This window comes from Euwallacea fornicatus, chromosome 16 (assembly GCF_040115645.1).
Source record: "Euwallacea fornicatus isolate EFF26 chromosome 16, ASM4011564v1, whole genome shotgun sequence".
Taxonomy (NCBI): domain Eukaryota; kingdom Metazoa; phylum Arthropoda; class Insecta; order Coleoptera; family Curculionidae; genus Euwallacea; species Euwallacea fornicatus.
Genome location: NC_089556.1, coordinates 3,247,911 through 3,267,770, shown reverse-complemented (window position 1 = coordinate 3,267,770; position 19,860 = coordinate 3,247,911). Strand labels below are relative to the sequence as shown.

Sequence of the window (19,860 nt, the reverse complement as noted above, 5' to 3'; positions counted from 1 at the left end):
CTGCGCTATTCAGATTGCATCTCGATCTGGATCCCAAATCCTACATATATATCTTTTTAGTTCTCTGAAACGTTAATTGAAAACCGTTTTTAAACGCCCTTTAAAATTTAAAAGGTCAGGTCTCTTTATTAAAAAAAAACATTAGCCCTTTCAGGAGTTTAACCTAGTGACTTAGATTCGTTTAGCGCCAGTTAAAGGGGAGGTTCTACTTAATAAAGAGGCAGCCCTGGAAAAATGTAAGTGAATCTGTTCCCGCAAGTAAGACAGAGTAGAAAAACGTTGAGATGAGTTCTAGACGAGGCTGCAACTTTGGCATATAAAAATTGATTCTTGAAATTATACCCATATAGTTAAGTATGCCGCTATAGTAGTTAAACACATAACACTCATGGGGGTCTCATTCTCAAAACATCTAAACCGCATGAGTCACGTCACTGAAGTAATTCTTATATAAAATAATCACTTTATGTGAAAAAAAATATGGCGTAACAAATTATCCAAATAAGATTATGATTTTTGTATCTTTTCGGCAAAACTTTATTCTGTTATTTTCCCTTCAAATCTGTATCTAATACTGCACTGATTAGCCGTATTTACTTAATTTAGGTGATCTAAAATTCCATGAAAAAGAGAATATTTCGCGTCATAGATAGATAAAGATATATATAGCAATAGGTTACTATTGCACAAATATCTACTTGAGGTTGGAACAAATTGAGTGTCGTCTAGCCTTCCTATTTCAAAATAAATGATTTTTAGTGGAATTTAAAGATTTAAAAACCAAGTCTTGTTCCATAACTTACAGAGAGAGGTGAGTGGCATACATTAAACTTGATTTGTCCAGAAGATGTATTAATTAAATCGTCTAAAAATACGAAAAAACTTAGATGTTTTAGAGTTCTTGACATGATGGCGGATAAACAATAATTTATTTAATAATCGATGTGTGTCTTGATTTTGATTTTAAAATTTGGATGGCTTATTCCCTGCATTTTTACGGATTTCAGCATACGCTGTCTGCTGAAATCATATCGTCACTATTTTTTGGTTACAGGTATTTATACAGCGTGTTCAATTCAAAACGAGCCACCCGAAATATACCTTGACTACGAGGAAAATTTAAGATGATAAATAATTTAGGTGCCTAGGGGGAAATTTAATTTGAGCTAAGAGCGAATTTTATCAGTCACCCCCTCAGCGCAAGCTATCCTTACTTTAATATATCGTAGGAGAGCCCCCATCAAGTGGCACATCATTGCAAGCGGAATCCAATTTACTATGCAACTGTACCGAGAAAACTCGGAAAACTACCGGAAAAAGTCTAGGGAGTTAGAAGAAGGAAAGATATGCATCATTTATATATTTATGTATAATATAAATTTATGGTTTTTTAAGTTTGCACAAACAGCATGAGGGAAACCTAAATAAATCAAAAGCTTTACTGTAGTTGAATACCATAAGTTCTTTGGTAATGTACTGCTGTGAACAGAAGCTGGTGTATCCAAATGGTAGGGATTTCAGGCCATCACATTCTTCTCCTTTCCTAGAAATGAAACTTCGCTTTGTTAATGAGGGGCGTTATAAGTGAAATTAGTCTTAATAAATATAAGATGTGATATTTTTTCCTTAAATGAACCACCCTGATTTCTTGATAAGTCAATAATTCTATGAATTATTTCGCAATTCGAAAGTCTCTTATATCGCTAAGGTTGAACGGTGAGAATTAAGTACAGATTGGTAGAAGTAATCACTATAGAAACCTACAATTGTTATGAATAGCTAATTTTCACCCAATAATGACTATAAATTGATCAGGATTTTCTTATTTTCACCTCGCTTTCTTTCTATTAAATATTCGTCGATTTAGGAATTTGAATAAGTACACGAAATTCATACCTGTAGCATGTTTTAATTTCAACTCCTTGCTGATATTCACCTTCAATATTGATAACAATTCTCCATAAATTCTCAACATTCTGCAATAATTGAGGAAATATGACCTTAGATTCTCTGATTTTGCACATAGTTTGTCCCTCTTCATCCTCTTCTGGTAATCTATTTCTCATCCCTTGAAAACGTATTACTAGAGCGGAGCAGGAAGTAAGATGCTTTTAGCAACATTTTCAGAAGGACACAACGGATGGCTTTTCCGTGTCTTTTAAAGTATTCTTACGAAGTTGATGTCTTTTTTTGTATATCAACCTATTCCATTCTCCCAAATAATATCCCAACTAACGTGGTTAAACAATGAAAAAAAACGAAGCTAAATTCTATTTTCGATAATTGCGGATACGAAAATGTGATAGCGCCAGTAAGATGTCATAAAACCCCCAAATAGTTTTCTTTAAATTTCCTTGTAACTACACTATGTTCCACGTAAAATTCCAGTAGCGTAGGTAGATGGTTTTTCCAATCTACGTGTTTTTTAAACAAAGTATGTAGATGCGAATAAAATAGGGCATTTTTCAGCAATCGCGAATTAGATCACAACTACACTGGTATTTTACGCTGAAAAAAATTTCCCATTTCATTTTTCGAAAGCAGATAGTTGTAAAGTGCACAGAACTATGTTCAATACTCCTGAATACAAATATGTGGAATCATCAATACAATTTCCCGAAAGAGTTGAACAATTTTCCCATTCTTCCCTTATAGTTGTTTTATACGCGACGTGAAATTCCAGTGGCGTAGGTAGCTTTTTTCTGAAGTTGCGAATTTAAAATATTCCCCCAAATTACGATTTTCAATAATCGTAGATACACAAATTTGTTGGCGGCCCTGAAACTTCTTCCCTTAAAGTTACCCCATATGTCCCGTGACATTCCAATGGCATAGGCCTCTTTTGCTGAAGTTAAGAATTTTTACATAAGCTTAAGTCATGAATGCCTAACGATGTACTATCCCATGAAAGTAATTGTTTCTTAAAGTGGGATTAAATTTGACCTTTGAAACACAATGTTTTACCTATATGAGGCCTTTTCGCTTTAAAGTAGTCTGTCAGGCGAGGATTATCCTCCAAAAACCGTCGGATTGCCCCAAAAGGATAATCCTTCATGGATTCACTCGGCGCTAGGTATTCTGGTTGAGAATCAAGGATAATGAATGCTTGATTGTCGCCTTCGTCCCAGTGTCTCATATTATCATGCTGTTGCCGTTCCTTAAAAGGGTTGTGGTATAGGTAATTACCTTCTAAAACTTGGAACTACTTAAATGAGAATTAAGTGAAGAGGAAAGTCAGAAGAAAAGTGGAAGGAGGGAATTTCCCGGATTTGAAATGGACCGAAAGCTTTTGCCGTAATTTTGAAGATGTTTAGAGTAAAAGCAAGTCATGCATCCAATATGTAATTAATCTTTACCATAGGTTTCCTGCCCTATCCGCTCATTACTATAGGAATACATATTCTCCGTGATGGGTGTTGGATATGAGATGCACTAAAACATAACAATGCATTAATTTAATTTCACAACGATTATGATACATCTACAAAAAGGTCCAGACAAGCCTCAAATTATTTGTTGTTTTCAGTTTTATGAGTCACAATTGAAACCTCTGATGTGAATATTAAATATTTTTAGAAAACCTTTTAAAGTTATTTTTACTTGAGGTTTTAATTTCACATATTCTGTTCTATGCTGCTGACTGCATATTGCGACATATTATTCGCGTTCTCTTATCGAGAAAATAATAATTTTCCTTTGCAAGCTATATGCTGATCAACTGGATACCTCCCGAGGATAAGAAATATACATTTAAAGTGGCAATTTTTAGACATAATGATGTTTGACTGAACAGGATTGAAAACCCAGGCAGCATGTATTTTCTGAAATGAACTATAGACTCCTTAAAAATAATTGGAATACAATCTGGTTTGTGGGTACCATTTGTCCTTCGAAGAAGTGTCGCAAATGAATCTATTTTTAATGAAATTTCATGATTTACTTTTATTTTCACGTTGGGAAAAATATTTACCTCAGGCCTGCTCGTTTCACTGGCCATATTGGCGCGATGTAATGCGAATTCGAATGTAACGTGGAAATTATCTACTTACCATTGAGCTCAACACTAAGAACACACTGTGAAAAATTTCCATTTTTTAATGATGAACCACTGCCAGGCAGTCCACTGTGTTTTAAACCCCAAAAACGATTTGGTACTTTTCGGCAAGAAAATCCAGTACCACTGGCACCACACGATCTGAGGTAGTTCTGAAACTGCTGGGACTGCAATTGCTTGATTAGAACAGGTTGGGTGTATGTTTGGTGAGAGCCTGAGGCGGGCATAACGCACGAAGAATATATTAATTGATTTTTTATTTAAGTTTTTTAGTTTATTAACAATAAGCTACAGGAGCGGACTGGGATTAAGTAATATGATTTTTCCCAATGTTATTAATTCTAATATTACCTGAAATCTAAAAAACATAGACATAGGGACCGTAAGGGCAATTGACTGTAAACGATAGTAAATTCCCAAAATCGAATAATATACAGGGAGATTTATATTACCAAAAATTAGAGTTTTAGCACGTGTTACTAAACGGAAATTATTATGGAAAATTTTGAAAATATGCTCTAGGAGGGCTCACATATTGCTCGCAAATCGATAGAAGCGGCTACAATGAAGAGCATTGGGCCGAAGTGAGTTGCAGGTGCCAACCATATCCATTACTAAACAGGACAATCATGCTAAAGTGCTATTTCAAGGGAGATTTTAATTATTAATCTTGATGCTACTAGCAACCTGTAAGAGATGGGTACGTTCTATAGGCAAATTGACAACAATTAGTGGCGAATTGAAAAATCGCGTAATACATAGCGTGTTCTTTATGAAAAAGTGGGATTTTATCTGCTGAAACTTAGCGAACATTAACTTTCAGAATTTTGAAAAACTATATATAAAATAATAATTTCATTTACTCATCTTGTGTAGCTATACACATGCAACTATTTGCCAGAAGGAGTTCATGAAACTCGACATATACGTTGAAGTCATGACTGATATCAGGAAGTATGTTTAAACTTAACAGCAAAATCCTCTTAAATACTCCTTTTCACGTGTAAGTTTTAGAGCCTGCTCTCCTGCCTTCGGAGCAACGCGTGCATTTATTGGGCCTAATGAAGGTAAATTCACATAAATACTACAGATATAAAATAAATATATGAAATTTGCTGCGCAACATCACTCAGTATTACACTCCTCGGTGCTGATAGACGAGTAAGATTTCCTATCGTCAGAATGTATGTAGGATCCGTTTGTCAGATCGCTGCAATATTTTGTAAATATTAATTAATAAGTATAATTGTTGCCGTCTGACCAAATCGAGATGCAAATAGGAGGATGTACATTGTAAAGTAGCTATAATTTGGGCTAGGTTAGGGGAATGAAGAGTGAGGTACCCTGATGATACGCCCATGTGTATGGTCACTGAGTTCATGTGGTTCGCAGCATTACTGGAATTTTCCCAGTAATTATCCTTGGTTGATAGCCGCATGAAGTAAAAGAAAGTCGAGCATCTCTTTGTTAGAACCAGGAAAGAGGGTCGAAGGTCAGTCGACAACTGTTCTGACAAAGGATGGTTTATGATGTTCAGATGTGGCTGGCCACATAGCGGATCGGGAATCGGTCTCTGGTTAGGGTTTATTGCTCCAGAAAGTAGCATTTAAGGTATTGGAGAAACTGGGACGTTCTCTTTTTTCTCGAGGTGACGATTCGGTGAGGTGTCGAGAGTGTCGTGAAGGAACGCAAGTATCCTCTTAGTTAAGTTAGTAAGTAAGCCCCTAAGTGTAACAACTCAGAAATAAAACCCTAGACAAGTTAAGAAAAAGCCTACATGTATTTGCGTACACCATGGATGCTGAGTAATATTGCTGGTTTGCGCAAGCTCCTGCATCCCTCGTCGATTCATATCACTATAGTTGAAGATCTTGGAGCTGGTAACCGGAAGGAAATGCGAAGAACATAAATTATTAACAACAGAATGCTGTAAGTCCCTGTCTCAGGCTCCTCAGAATTAAAATGTTTGTGCGAGTGTAGGGTTCCCTCTACAATTTAATGTTCCCTTCGACAGCGGGATTTTGGATGAAATGTTCCACCATAAAGTTTCTTGTAAAACCTTTTTTAACTTGGTCTTTGTCGAAGTTTTTCTTTGGACAATTCAAGTGGAACAGCAAGGGCTCGGCAAAATTACTCAAAACTATTCTTACCATCGCTGCCGCCAAAATGATTCAAACAAACTTTCAATTGGAGTTGATGGGACTTTCAGTGCACTTCTAACATGTTCTGAAATAGTAAAGAAGACGTTTTTAGTTTTTTAGTTTTTCGGCGGTAGAAAGGGAACACTCTGTGAATACAAATCAGAGTAGTCGTACGCACTGCCGCATTTTTATTCAACTGATAATTTCACTACAAATTGGGGAATTGATTGTGTTTTGATTTTAACCGCTTAAAACCCATTAGGATAATCGTAGACACTAATTGAGCATTTGTCTGCACAAAACGAGCATTTATGCTTTGAAATTGTTTTAAGATTATCCCTGTTAAACACCACAATTTCCATGTTACGGTTTCGAAATTGAAATTTTCATCGCTTGCGTAAAAGTAGGTATAACGAACACGAAGCAGTAAAGTTAGTAGTAAAAACTCGGCGTTTACAATTCAAATTTGGAAAACCGCAGTTTATTGAAACCGAATGAGATATGTACCAGTTGATGGTGCACGAGGCAAACATTTCACAGAATGTCGGTCTCTATGGGGAAGTACTCGCCTGAAAAAAATCACTATAAAAAAATTCCGAAAAAGTTCATTTAGGTGGTCGTACCGCACGACGATTGGAGCATTTCAAACGACATCGGTTAGCAATTTAACAGACCGAAAAAGTTTAGTTCGATTGCTGTTCAGGTGTGACCAGATAGGTAAATAACCGACGACGGATAAATTCCCCAAAATGCACAAAAAATTTTCATCTGACCATATCGTAACAAGTTCAATATTGAGGTGAAAAAATCTAAGGAGTTTCCTTTGCTGAAATCAACACGGCAAATTAGGTTGAATACTCGATATTTGTATTGTAGTGTTTTCATATGATTCAACTGTTGATAAAAATAGCAGGAATCGAGGAAAATTTGTATCAAAGATTAATCTCAATCCCCCTTGGTATCTCCAGAGATGTCCTTATCTCCCCCGTTTCGTCAGGAGTTTTATTCATGATTGTATAGATTTCGTATTAATCTTTATAATTTTCAGTTTGTTATCGATTTCTCTATGTTTAGTGCTGGCCCATCATTAAGTTTTTATATTGTGATAATAATTTTTTTTTAGTTACTTTTATCGCATTCTATTTCACGTCGTTTAAAATTTATCCACGTCAACTTCTCCCCACGATTCTATTGGTTTTCAATGTTTTACGTTATTTTCCATTTTCATTCCGCTTAATTTTAGTTCGAGTTTCATCCTACTTTGTACAATTTCGCCCTTGAATATTATTTTGCTTAATAAAAGTTTCGTCTATAATTTTCAGTTTTTGTTTCCTCATCATTTCATGAATGTTTATCAAACTTTCTTCATTTTCGTTCACGCGTTTCATTAATTTTAACAAATTGTCCTCTCATCATATTCCTTCTTTCTGTTCCAAGAATGATTTTTTTTATTACTCCTATCTCCACATCTTAGTTTTTCACTTAGGTACGTCTTACATAATTTTTAAAATATAACAAAAGTTTCTCTTGCTTTGAGTGTCCTTTTGATTGCTGCAATGTTTTTAACTCTTCCTCTTAGGTTTTGATTTATCAGTTTTTATGAATAATGAATGCGAATATTGATCAAATTTTTTTCTCTGCATCTGTGTCTTTTTTTTAATATTTTTTTCAAAATTTTCCTGAGTTCACTATGCCGTCTGGTGGCCTTTTAGAAATACCCGATTTGTCAGTGAGCATTAAATTATTATTATCACGCACGATTCCAGAAAAAAAGTAAGGCATTAGCATATAAATGCGTCTGCAAACAAGAAAATTTCCGTTCAATTTATATGCAGGGCTAAACCTCAGAATTTGTTAAACAACATTCAGACAAAAGATTTTGATATATGAAAACCCACAAAACAGATAATTCGATTGCGTTTTAGATGGCATACTAATGAAACATTTAAAGAGATCAGAGTTTGCAGAAAGATGGGCGAACTAAGGTAATTTAACCAAGAATGACGTGTCAGTCAGTATCTTGACAACAGCAACGATCGTTAATATGGGTTGGGAATTGATGGTTTAAATGTCCAATGGTAAGAAAACTACATGATAACAAACACACGGTTTATCTTATCGTTGAAATGTTTTTTAGTCGTTAGAAGATCCCCAAGGAAGTGGAGAAAAGAGCAAAAAAAGTGGCAGAATATTAAAAATTTATTTAGTTTGTGTTTTGTATTTCGCTTCAAGAGCCCTCAATAGACTTCTAAAACTAAAAAAAAAGGAGAAAAAATGTGTGAAAACCCAGGGATGTTTCAGACGTATATAAATGAAGGGGATAATAATTTATGAAACGTTCCTGTTGAAACTTAGAAATAAACATATTCATTTTCTGAATTTGTTAGTTAACAGCTATTTCCTGGCCTCATCTCTTCATTCCATCACTTCCTGAGGAATTTCCAAAACTTTGCGGCTGTGGTCTATTTCAAGAAGCGGAACAGCGTAATTAAGAAACATAGAAAAAAATTACAAATAATTGTTATGTCTGTGCTTTAACAAGATCTGATACGCAAATTCGTCGGTCTTAGGAAAACCTTAATGTCGGTATTTCCCTTTTTACTGCGTAGCAATAGGTTCCTATTAAAAGGTATTTTAAAAAAACCATAATGAATATTTTTCTGATAGAAAATGCGTCCTCAAGTGTGCAGATGCGAACAGTCCGATGGTGACTTTGAACAATGCAAAATTATTAAAGCTGAAGTTAATTTAAAGCTATAAATCACAAAAAAATAAAAAAAGTGGGGGAATAGCTTTTTTAATTAAAAAAAAAATTAAATTTTAATTCAGAAAAATCTATTAAGTGTTCAAGTTACTAGAAATACATAAAAAATGAACCTGGTAAATTCGCGTTGCGTTGCAAAGGCAGGAAAGCAGGAACCATACCTTCTTAATTCAGATTAGTGGAATATTATCATACAATGATTCAGCATGGGTTAGCAGAACTTAGAAAAATCCCGGACGAAAATTAGGTAATTTCCGGTTATTAGTAAAAAAATTAATATGGAGTTAATTTCGGTCGACGAAACTGGGCCCTTTCAGATTATCAGAAAATCGTGTTATTTTAGTTCATATTAGATCAGATGAGTTAGCGAAATATTGTAGAAAAATTAGGTCAATTCAGTTTTGCAGGAAACCCATGGACAATGTATTCTCCCTTGTCTATTCTAATGTGAGATTGTCAAAATTGCGCAATCGGACATTATTTGGCGTATGGTTTCAACGAATAAACTTTCTGTTATTATACGGGATGTTTCATAAACATATTAACCAAGTTTCAGGGGATGTAGAGTTCATGAAAACAGATATTTAGTACGAATAAAGTTAGGTCTGATATCGTTTCGTTTCCAAGACACAGGGTGATTAGTTTTTTATTATTATTTTTTGTTATATATTTCAAAAACGGTTAAAAAATTAAAATTCGGAACGCGCTATGGTGGGATAAATGCATACACTCCTGAGTAGACAGGATATTTCAATGCAATGTTTTTGATGGAAAAAATCGCGTGCCACTGACTTTTAATATGAATATTTTTTCATAACATTCCATTAATTTTTAATAAAAAGAGACTTAGTGTTTTGTTGTCCAAGTAGCCGTTTTCGAGATAAAAAGTTATTCTTCTATAGGGTTGGTGAATCCATGAATCGACGGTGTAACGGTTATATCGATGAAAATTGCCGAAATATTGAAAATTTGATATAAAATTTGTATCATTTGTTTTTTATGAATTTTATATTGATTTATGTGCGTTTACCTAAAACATTAGGTTATAGTATATTTTGTTATCATATGAGTCCTTTATTTCTTCTAGTTAAAGTCGTTAATTTGTGGATAACTTAGACAAAAAATGTTTGTCTTCACGTCTTCTACCTCTACTAACCTGTATCGATTTTTTGATAGGCACATGATTGAGGAATATATTTTTTTTACATCGAAAATAGCTACTAGAGCAAGAAAACACTAAGAAGCCTTTTTATTAAGAATTAATGGAATATTGTGAAAAAATATTCGTATCAAAAAAAGTCTGTTGCGTATCATTTTTTTCATCAAACAGATTCCACTGAACGGCCGCACAGACGCTACTGATGTAAATGACACTATTCTGCCTACTCAGGAACGTACACATTTATCTCTCCATAGCGTTTCTCGAATTTTTTGTTCGTATCCCAAACCGTTTTTAAAACATTTTAGACATTTTAATAAAAAAAATAAAAAATGAAACGCCTTGTATCTTGGAAATGAAACAATTCCGAATCTAACTTTACTGGTTCTAAATACTTATTTTTATGAGCTCTGCATCTCCTGAAAGTTTATCGGTATATTTATGAAACACCCTGTATTTGAATATGATTTCTCAACTTATTTTCGTCGGAATTGGTATATGTTTTTTTTTTCATATTTACTTGTTCCTACAACATGATCTTGCGCTCCAAATGCAAAACCCCGTATCTCAGGATGTAGCTGCTGATCTTGCAGAAATTTTATGTCTTTGATCTACCAATTGCATCTGCTCTTGGTTCCCGATCTTACATCGTCCTTCAAGCAGCAATTTTGCCTTTCGTTTTGTTTAAAGTAGAACAATTGTGTTCTAAAGTCCAAACGGCTTAGTGTAGTGGACGATTTTTATTATGAAAATATGTATTTCATAAGTCATTATAAACTAGTTGGTGCGAGTCGTTCAATTCTCGACCTCCATCTCCCTTTGGACTGTTCATCATTGAATATCTGACTCAGGAAGTGTTAGATCACGCTATTCCCGCCATATTAATGTTTGCCGAGTCTCTGGTAGATTACTCCGAAGGAATACATTGAGATGGTGATGGTCAAGGGGTTGACAGCCTCAAACAGATTTCGTCAATTTGATTTGGTCCTAAACGTTACTTTCAAGCGGCCCATGGGCTTCCTTGGTAGATCCATCAAGCGATCTGATCTTCCCTTTCGGTCTTAGACGTCTCGCGTATGTTTATTGGATCTAAGGTTTGATTTGGTGGGGTGTTTTTGGTATCCCGTTGGCCGACTTGCATTCTTGGATATGCAAATCTGTCCATTCCTACTTCCACGGTTATATCTGATGATATTTTACTCACCACTTTCAGAAGTCTTTGTAATTGCACCTTAGTCGATCGATAGAGTACAATGGCATGCATATACATGAGATGGTGCATTGTATACAGCCACGTCCTAGCTTTCATTTTATATCCATTTTGCAGGCCACTTAGTGTTCGAGAGATTTAATGATATACAAAACCACAGCACACTCAAGGCGTCACCCTGAAATATCCGTCTGTTAATATTAATTGGTTCGGTTACTGTAATATCTTTCCTGGCCCTTAGGTGTATTTTAGGGCTCTATTTCATCACTGCGGGTGAGGGGAAATTGCCCATGTAAGGACATATTTTATAAATGTTTAATAGCTCCTGCAGCCGGCTATGGGGGATCAAAAGTTTTCTATTATTCAACGTAAGCAACGTGAATGCTTTGATGAATGAACATTTTGCCTGCAAGTTCTTTTCTCATTCTTGGTTTCTTTTCCCACTTTCCTTTTGATATCCGCTCATTACATTGTTTTCTTCCAAATTTTGGTCGATTTCATTTGCATTGATGGATGCCATTATTTTGTATAATGCAGGCGGACAGGAGATGGGTCTTTAGTTTGCAGGGTTTTGAGTGTTCCCATTATTCGGGTTTATCACGCTGCGTCCTTTCATGACGAATGCTGGTACGAGATTTGGACACTTAATTTTTCGGTTTATTTGGTAAGTATTTATCGGGTAGCTAGGCTCCGTGGGACGTTATCTCGGGAGCCAGCAAACGTAAGCAAAGCAGCTCGTAACAATCTCGCTGCCGCCTGTTTGGTAATAAATTCTTTTTTGCAATTTAAATTTTGCAAGTTTATTGCGAAAATAATGAGTCCCCATCCCTTTTTACACAAAATTAATTAAGTAGTGTAACAACACTCGAGTGCCGCAGTGCATTTCAAATGGAATTCGCCAAGAGTATGATCTTAGAGTACATCGCAATTCTACGTTATTCAGAAGCTCTATGTGGAACATATGAATTTCACATAATTTCTCTTTTTTTTTTAGTTAAAATAATCAAAACTTCGGACTCACAACACAATTTGCAGTCCATCAATAATGAACATATCACACCTCTTTGGCTTAAGAATGACTAGCGATAGCTATGAAACCAAGGTGCTGGATTGACTGGAACAAGCTTAACGTTAACTGATTTTACATAAAGCCTCTGTTTAATTGGAAAAAGCAAAGTATGTAGGTATGTGTATTCTAGCCAAGCTAAGAATCTGAGAACGCACGTTAGGTGGTCAATTCCATCAATTAAAAAAAAATCTGCAATGGGAAAATAATAATGTTAGTCATTACACGCAGAAAAAATAAGATTATATGATCGGAAGAGTATAATAATCTGTTATAATGAGTCTGTTAGACTTAATATATTTAAGCCACTGAGACCGTCCTCTTACCGCACAAATACAAACTTACATTGAACGCCCAGTGTCTGTCATGGTATGCAGGGGGAATATATAAAATTTCTGTAGCCAAAGTTAAGGTTGAACTGTAGAATTACTCTGATGCAGCAAAAAAGGAAGTGGATTAAATCTATTTATACCCTGTATATAGGGTGTTTCATAAGTACACCGACAAATTTTCAGGAGATGTAGAACTCATAAAAGCAAATATTTTGATCGAGTATTAAGATTAGTAGGACCGATATTGCTTTGTTCCTAAGACAGAATGTTTAATTTATTATTTTTTTAAATATTTCTACCTACGTCAGTGGCGTCAATGCGGCCGCTCAACGTTTCTACATGTGTAAATAGATCAAAATTCAACGGAACCATATTTTGGAAGAAGGGTATTATTTTGCGATGGATCATGATTCACACATGTTTGTTTTCATGTTCTCTACTAGAACGAAAGGAAATCATTTCATTTTCGTAAAAAATTTTAAGAAATCGCACCTGGAAACCTATATCGGTTTTTTGATAGGCACAAAAACAAAAAATTATTTTTTATCTTGGAAACAGCTACTTAGCCAACAAAGAGGTCTTTTTCATTCAGAATTTATGGAATATTAACAAGTATATTCGTTTTAACAAAGTATGTGGCTTTTTTCTTTAAAAATGTACCATTGGTGGTGCAGGTGGAAACATTCTACCTACTTCCGAAGATGCACATTTGTCCCGCCATAGCGTGTCTCCAGTGTCCTCATCCCAAACTGTTTTGGAAATATTTAAAAAGTTAAGGAATTAACCACTCTGTATATTGAAAACGAAGCAATTTCCGATCTAACTTTATTCGATCTAAATATTTGTTTTTACGACCTTTACGTCCCCTGAAAGTTTGTCGGTGTGTTTAGGAAACGCCCTGTATATATATGTACATATGTAGTGTAACGTGAGTGCTATTCCTATTTCTGTGAACCCACAAAACCAATAATGCAGTACCACTGATTTTCGTACTGATGTAGACATAGGGTGGTGTTTATGTCAATGAAAGACATCTTAGGTCACGAAGGACGATTATAAGTGTGAACTTATCAATGTGAAACAACAAGACAGCGAAGGACAAAACGCGGACACAGCTTCTGAGTCGCCAAGGACCAACGGGACAAAAAGCTCCAGTACATTTTTTTGGGGGGGACACGACCGAGGGGATAAAAAATCTTATCGGTAAGGCGGTACTACCAGCCTGTGCGAGGTTTCACCCACTAAAGAACCCCCCATTTTTCTAGAGGATCTCGAGCCCGCGCCCGAATCCCCTATCCCGCTTTAGGGTCGCTTTTTGGTTTTAGCATCAGATAATAGAGTTAAGTGGGATTATCGCTTTCTATTCTGACATCGTTCTCTTCATCGTTTCTTTGGGTGTATTTTTGGGGGGTGATGGATGTTTCCTCCCCGATCTTTGGCATGAATTTCCGCGCCGAAATAGGATTCTTCCGACCTCTTCTGTCTTTCTGGCCGCTTCTTGAAAGCCTCAGTACTTGCTCTGTTACTTCTTTAAATGCAAAAAGCCTGTGGTGATAAACCATAAGTGTACCCTGTCTAAGGTGCCGCTAACGCAATTTACGCTACCCGACTCACGGAACTGTGACGCCTAACTAGGAATTAGTAATTCGCCGCGAATTCTGCCAAACGGAATTGGGATTGCAATTCTAGGACCGACAAAGTTTACTGTGGGGAATTCCAATATCGACAAAGCGAATGGTTGGGAATTTTCGTCTATCACCTAATACCCACCACGGGCGTACCTTTAAGGGGATATCGATGCCCGCGTGCCCCTTCATTAATACAACTTAAAATTAATAATTATAATGTATAGCTAATTACAATTCTACAATAATAAGACTCATTTCTGCAGAAATATTTTATGGAATATGTGGATTTACATTCGTATCTGTGTAATGATTGATATACCCATTAATATTACGTTGCTTGAATATTGATACGAAACATCTCTGATCACTGAATCACGCTTAAACACGGCATTATGTAGGTTTTTTTTTCGGGATTTTTCTGTTTCCATCAGAAGAGCTTGGGCCATTTTCACTTGTGCTTGCCCCAATTAGCAACACCGCAAGACTTGTAAAAACCCAGAAAAGCCGCGTTAATCTTCTCATTAGCTAAGCCAATCTACTTTCTTCAATTACTCCCTCCCTCCCTGACTTTGGTATTTTAAACTTTAATGTAAAACTGGGTCTCTTGTAGTGATTTCAGCAAATCTGCATAAAGCACCGGTGGCCACGGATGCGATTTTTGTAGGAGAATTCCCAGATAAAGATTTAGATTGCGGCGGTCGTTTCATCAGCTTTGATTGATCAGAGAAGTGAAGGCCAATTTGGCGACAATTTTAAAAGAGAGAATGGATTCTTTTTACAGCTTTTGCCTATTTTTTATTCTTTATTTAACAGTAAGTACTTGGTTCATCTTGTTAAATGTTTTTTTGTTGAATTTCTTCTTAATGATCACGTTTCAGAGCACCGTAACTGCAGCTGCCAACAACTGGACGGAGGGAATTGTCAAGAAAACCGACTATATTAATGGTAACTCAAATACCTGTCTTGAAGTCATCAAACCAATTCTGTTTCAGTGAGAAACCTAGCGTATCTACCCTCAATAGACCCAACATCCGAGATACCTACAGACGATAATGAGGGCACCGACCCCAACTACCCTTATCTCGAAATCGAGAGTTATCTCAACTCTCACCCAAAAGAAAAGAAGTTTTTCATTCGAACTGCACCTCAGATAGGTACGAAGCTGATTGTTTTCTGTCATAGCTAAAGCTCGGTTCAGATTGTCTAATTTGCAGTACAAGATATTGAACAGTTTGTGCGATTTTACAGTCTAAAGCAAGCTTTAGGTTAGCAGATTTCTTATCCAAAGCATTTTACTCATAATTTATTTCTTTTTTTTTATAATGTCGGTCAGGTTATGGTCGGATTGCGGTCCAGTCATGGTCAAAGTAAATTTTGTGCCATTGATTTTGTATTGTTGGCCTGTGGCTTGCGCCCTAAGGTGAATCGCCTATACGAAATTACTGTTACAATAGCTGACCTGACCGTGACCGGACAGTGACTTCATGGATAATATGAATTGCTCCCAAAATAGGAAATTCGGCATTTTACTAAGTGTTTAATATCACGCACGAGAAACTGTATAATCCCAAACTATAACCGTAAAATTGAACATTTTTCTATTTTTTAAGGCCTTCGGGGCGGTTGGTCCAACAAAGATGATGAAGATGGCGAGAGCCTTTGTAAAGTGAAAAGGAACCAGTACTACGCCCCTCAGATATTGGGCAACCTGAGGGGTGAGAACAGAACCATTGTCAATCATGCTCAATACCAGCAGTTTATTGAGACTGAGCGATGCGTTCAACCAAACGTGAGGTGAGTAATGGTAAATATCTTTTTGGATCTTATGGTCGGCGAATGGCAAGATTTACATGAAAAAATAGTGAAATTTTGTTGGATTTATGTGAAACAAGCGTGATTAAGTGAGCAGAAGAGTTTAATATAGCCCAAAAGCCAGCAAAACTTGAGAGCGAGCTCGGAAATGCTTAATTCTCTCCGAAATTCTCACAAGAAGATTTTTATTGCATGTTTGTTACAAAATGAACTCTACCGTTGGTAATACGTTCACAGTGATGTACTGAGCTAATTACAAATGAATCGAGTAACACTGAGATATCTTCACTTGAGTTTTTAAAGGGAGACGTGGTGGTTTTAAAATGAAAGTCACATTTATGTTTTAGGTTAATACGAGTTAGTTTAGGTTATTTCGCAATTATTTCAGGTTAATGCTACGCGGCGGATTGGAGGGGGGGAGGGGGGGCAATCACGCGTGAAGAGAGGGGACGAGTTTAGCCGGTCGGTATCCACAGGGATATCAACCCGACACTAAGTGGCTAAATATGACCGTCTTGTGTCACGCCCACATGTCTGGTTGCAGATTATCTAATCTTCTAGTTGGGGTTAGGTTCACGTACGGAGTGGAACTCGTGTAGCACATAAACCATTTTGAATCACATCGGTTAATGTAGAGAGTACGATTATTCATGTTCGTCCTGAAACTAATTCACCATTACCCCTCTAAGTCCTTAAGGCCAACCACACATGAGTGTTAAATTCCAAAAAGATCTCTACTTTTATGCAAGAATTTTACCTACAGGTAATGAATAAATTGAGAATGTCTAGAGACTTTTCCGATGGCAATTAATTTAGGTCGCTCCAGGTTATTTTGGCAATAAAACCGCTTCATATACCTTTCCCTTTGTCGGCATTTCGCAGTGAACACTTGATGTAGTAAATTATAAAAAATCTTTGATAACTTGGATACTAAATGGGAAGTTACTCACAAAGCTAAAATCAATCGATCAGAGGTAAATCGGATATTTGAATCGCCCTACAGTTAAGCTCGATCCAAAATAAATATCTCAGAAACGGTAAATAACAAACGCGGTCACAAAGCTTAAATCTGCATTTTTCCTGTTCAAATTTCTGTTTCTCGAAACAACTCCTCCAAATTAATAAAGCTTCTTGTAGTGAATTTCTTGATCACATTATCACATTCCCTCACTTTGGAATTCACTCGGATTTAAACATGTGGCCAGTCCAACTTAAATGAAATTTCCCCCTCATAAACCTCGTAAATAGAAGTCGTTTAGGTATCTTATTCGTGTTTTTTTTGTTGGATATTTCGTTGAAAGAAAGACCTTATTACCGCCTAATCAGTTCTGGACGTCTCTTAAGCCAGCTCTGACTTCAAAAACAAGATATGTTATTTAATAGGCTTCAAAGCAACTCGTTTCCAGGAAACTTACCAACAGGAAATTAAAGCTTTTATAACATTTTGTCCTATCTATTAGCGTAACAGACTGCGAAATTTATAGTTCAATAAACAATTCCTGGATAATTAGGAAGCAGCAGGTATTTACTTCTATTGTAGACAAATTTAGTGTTTAAGCCTTATAATCGTCGCTGAACGATAATAACTCTTTCCAGTGACTTCAAATGTGCGAACCTGAGAGCAGGCTTCGACAGTGTTTGCCATCAAAGCTTTAAAGCGGTCAAACTGGCATTTTTCAACAGTACCACGGGCATTGGTTTTGACCTCTTCAGAATTCCTTCCTGTTGTGTTTGCAAGCTTACACCCAGAGATTAGTACCGCGTTTCAACGATCTAGAAGACAGTTTGTAACGTTTCTAAGATAGTTCCTATTTATGTTAGATTGTAAGAGTAGATAGTAAAATTAAGAAGTCTTTAGTCATGTGCTGGTTCTCATGGAATGATGAGTGTAATTTATAGATATTGGTGCATGTGTATCGAATTAAATAGTACGTACCTGTCTGGAGTGTGTAGAGGGATTTTCAAACAACGAAGACATAGATGTAATATGCATGTCTTCTACAAACTAGAGTAAGGGGTCAAAATTGTTAACGAAACTGTATGCGGGTTAAATAAAGATGGTAGTATGAACACATGTCTTTGAGTTAGTTTCACTGTGTTCCATGTAAATATAAACAGTTTTGCGATTTTCATTTAATTTTTCTAGTTTTTAGTTGATAAATTAGTACTTCTCTACCTTCTCATTCCTCGGCTGGCTTTGGTATACCAGTTTTTCTTCTTTCGATCCAAAAACACGCAATTTTTGAGACGCCACTGGTTACATTTGATTTTGACCTTGAGTTGATTTGACGCATGCGATTCGCATGTATGACGCATATGCAAAGGTCTAAACTACAAACTTTATGTGTTTTAAGAGGCAAGAGCCGTGATCTTAATTTTTCTAATGAGACAACCTGTATATTATAAACGTTAATGAAACTACATATCCGTCGCAATACGTAGTACTCGTAATAGATGTTTCTGCACCAAACTGTCTTTGACTGAAGTACCATTGATTGATCTACCTGAAGTCCAGATTGAGTAAAGTAGCCCCCTAAAGTTTCTTGCTTCCGAAGCTCTGAGTTTCGATTTTTTGGGTCCCCCTGTATCTAGACTTATATCATGAAATCCACGCATCTTTGGACACAGTTTCGTACTGGATGTTCTTATACCAAGTTCTTATCCGTTCTGAGTGACCTGAGGTTAAAATGAAACTGCAAACGTCATTTTGGCCACTTGATTTAAGACGCCGCTTTTGATTATTTCCAAGTGAGGTCTCAGGGTATTTTGCCGTTATGTGAAACTACACATCTCTAGGAAAATTTCGGTAATCGATATTCGTATACCTATTTCTCTCTGATTTTCGTGTGTCTGCGGCCAAAATTGAGTTAAAGTTATTACGTTTTTGCTTTTTTTTTCAGGCAAAGTAAAAATAACATTCTCCACTTCCTCAGCTCTAATTTTACTTTATTTTAACGAGAGTCAGTGTATATTTTTCCTTTCTTAAAGCTACGCACTTCCGACCGGTTTTTACATATTTGAGGTCGAAATTGCGTTAGCTACGAGTTTCTTTTTTCATGCAAGATCGCATTAAGATTTTCTGCTGCCGTAGCTTTGATCCTCATTTTTTTTTTTAATGAGACACATTATATATTTCTTCGCATCTCAAAGCTGCATTTCCATAAGAAATTTTCGTACTGTTACGCATGAATTTATATGCGACTAAATAAATTTAGTACAGCCACGTTTTTCGTTAGTATACATTGCAATTTAGGCTCTATTAATAAATTGGATGGAGAATTGCGTTCCCATCAATATGGCTTTGCTATCTCTGGTGCAATTTGGATATTTAATCGACTTTACCGAAACGATGATAATTACCATCAGCCTTGATGTAGTAAACTTTATCGAATTAATCCCCATTATAAAAAGTAATCGATACATCAATTTTTTTCTAATATAGCTGTTTCAAATTCCCTGTTATTATTGCCACATTTATTTCAACACATAAAACAACTACAATTTGCTATAATCAAAGGGGCGTATTAATTAATGTGTTTTCATCCTTGTGCCGCTACGTAAAGCTACAACTCCTTCATATGATCCTTTGGGAAATGGTTAACAATGTGGTTGATGTAATAAAGCTCAAGTTGCTTATAAAGGACCTTGCATAAATCGATAAATCTCAAAATTCCTCTAACAAGCCAAACGTTTG

At 36.0% G+C, this 19,860-nt stretch overlaps 2 protein-coding genes and 1 long non-coding RNA gene across 9 annotated transcripts; 2 read left to right on the top strand and 1 right to left on the bottom strand.

Annotated features, from left to right (window-relative positions):
- Nucleotides 1–1,350: 1,350 nt before the first annotated feature.
- On the bottom strand, nucleotides 1,351–5,067 carry LOC136343999 (protein spaetzle 5-like). 5 transcript variants are annotated; one of them, XM_066291029.1, is made up of 5 exons: nucleotides 4,050–5,067; nucleotides 3,357–3,432; nucleotides 2,965–3,189; nucleotides 1,897–2,083; nucleotides 1,351–1,543 (listed from the first exon to the last, which is right to left on the bottom strand). In XM_066291029.1, the coding sequence occupies exons 1-5, from the start codon at nucleotides 4,089–4,091 to the stop codon at nucleotides 1,381–1,383; spliced, it is 693 nt and encodes a 230-aa protein (XP_066147126.1). In that variant the 5' UTR covers nucleotides 4,092–5,067; the 3' UTR covers nucleotides 1,351–1,380. The 5 variants fall into 5 exon arrangements, with proteins under 5 accessions (XP_066147126.1, XP_066147125.1, XP_066147127.1 ...); XM_066291028.1 differs by having other exon boundaries at nucleotides 2,965–3,195; nucleotides 4,050–4,954; XM_066291030.1 differs by having other exon boundaries at nucleotides 1,897–2,068; nucleotides 2,965–3,195; nucleotides 4,050–4,949.
- Nucleotides 5,068–6,452: 1,385 nt separating this feature from the next.
- Nucleotides 6,453–8,509, top strand: LOC136344001 (uncharacterized). The gene is made up of 3 exons (XR_010732891.1): nucleotides 6,453–6,981; nucleotides 8,121–8,273; nucleotides 8,333–8,509. It is a non-coding gene; the product is annotated as an uncharacterized lncRNA (long non-coding RNA).
- Nucleotides 8,510–12,425: 3,916 nt separating this feature from the next.
- Nucleotides 12,426–18,222, top strand: LOC136343890 (uncharacterized). Of its 3 annotated transcripts, XM_066290885.1 has the most exons (6): nucleotides 12,426–12,512; nucleotides 14,965–15,166; nucleotides 15,233–15,299; nucleotides 15,347–15,508; nucleotides 15,965–16,148; nucleotides 17,763–18,222. In XM_066290885.1, the coding sequence occupies exons 2-6, from the start codon at nucleotides 15,119–15,121 to the stop codon at nucleotides 17,920–17,922; spliced, it is 621 nt and encodes a 206-aa protein (XP_066146982.1). In that variant the 5' UTR covers nucleotides 12,426–12,512; nucleotides 14,965–15,118; the 3' UTR covers nucleotides 17,923–18,222. The 3 variants fall into 3 exon arrangements, with proteins under 3 accessions (XP_066146982.1, XP_066146980.1, XP_066146981.1); XM_066290883.1 differs by having other exon boundaries at nucleotides 14,965–15,299; XM_066290884.1 differs by lacking the exon at nucleotides 12,426–12,512 and having other exon boundaries at nucleotides 14,915–15,299.
- The last annotated feature ends 1,638 nt before the right edge of the window (nucleotides 18,223–19,860 follow it).

Bases quoted from the DNA above. Each gene is read 5' to 3' on its own strand.
- LOC136343999 (XM_066291028.1), bottom strand. From the start codon at position 4,091: ATGGAAATTTTTCACAGTGTGTTCTTAGTGTTGAGCTCAATG. The intron at 3,196-3,356 runs GTAAAGATTAAT...AGTAGTTCCAAG, and splicing joins GATAGGGCAGGAAACCTATG to TTTTAGAAGGTAATTACCTA. The intron at 2,084-2,964 runs GTAAAACATTGT...GCTCCGCTCTAG, and splicing joins AGCGAAAAGGCCTCATATAG to TAATACGTTTTCAAGGGATG.
- LOC136343890 (XM_066290883.1), top strand. From the start codon at position 15,119: ATGGATTCTTTTTACAGCTTTTGCCTATTTTTTATTCTTTATTTAACA. The intron at 15,300-15,346 runs GTAACTCAAATA...ATTCTGTTTCAG, and splicing joins GAAAACCGACTATATTAATG to TGAGAAACCTAGCGTATCTA. The intron at 15,509-15,964 runs GTACGAAGCTGA...CTATTTTTTAAG, and splicing joins TCGAACTGCACCTCAGATAG to GCCTTCGGGGCGGTTGGTCC.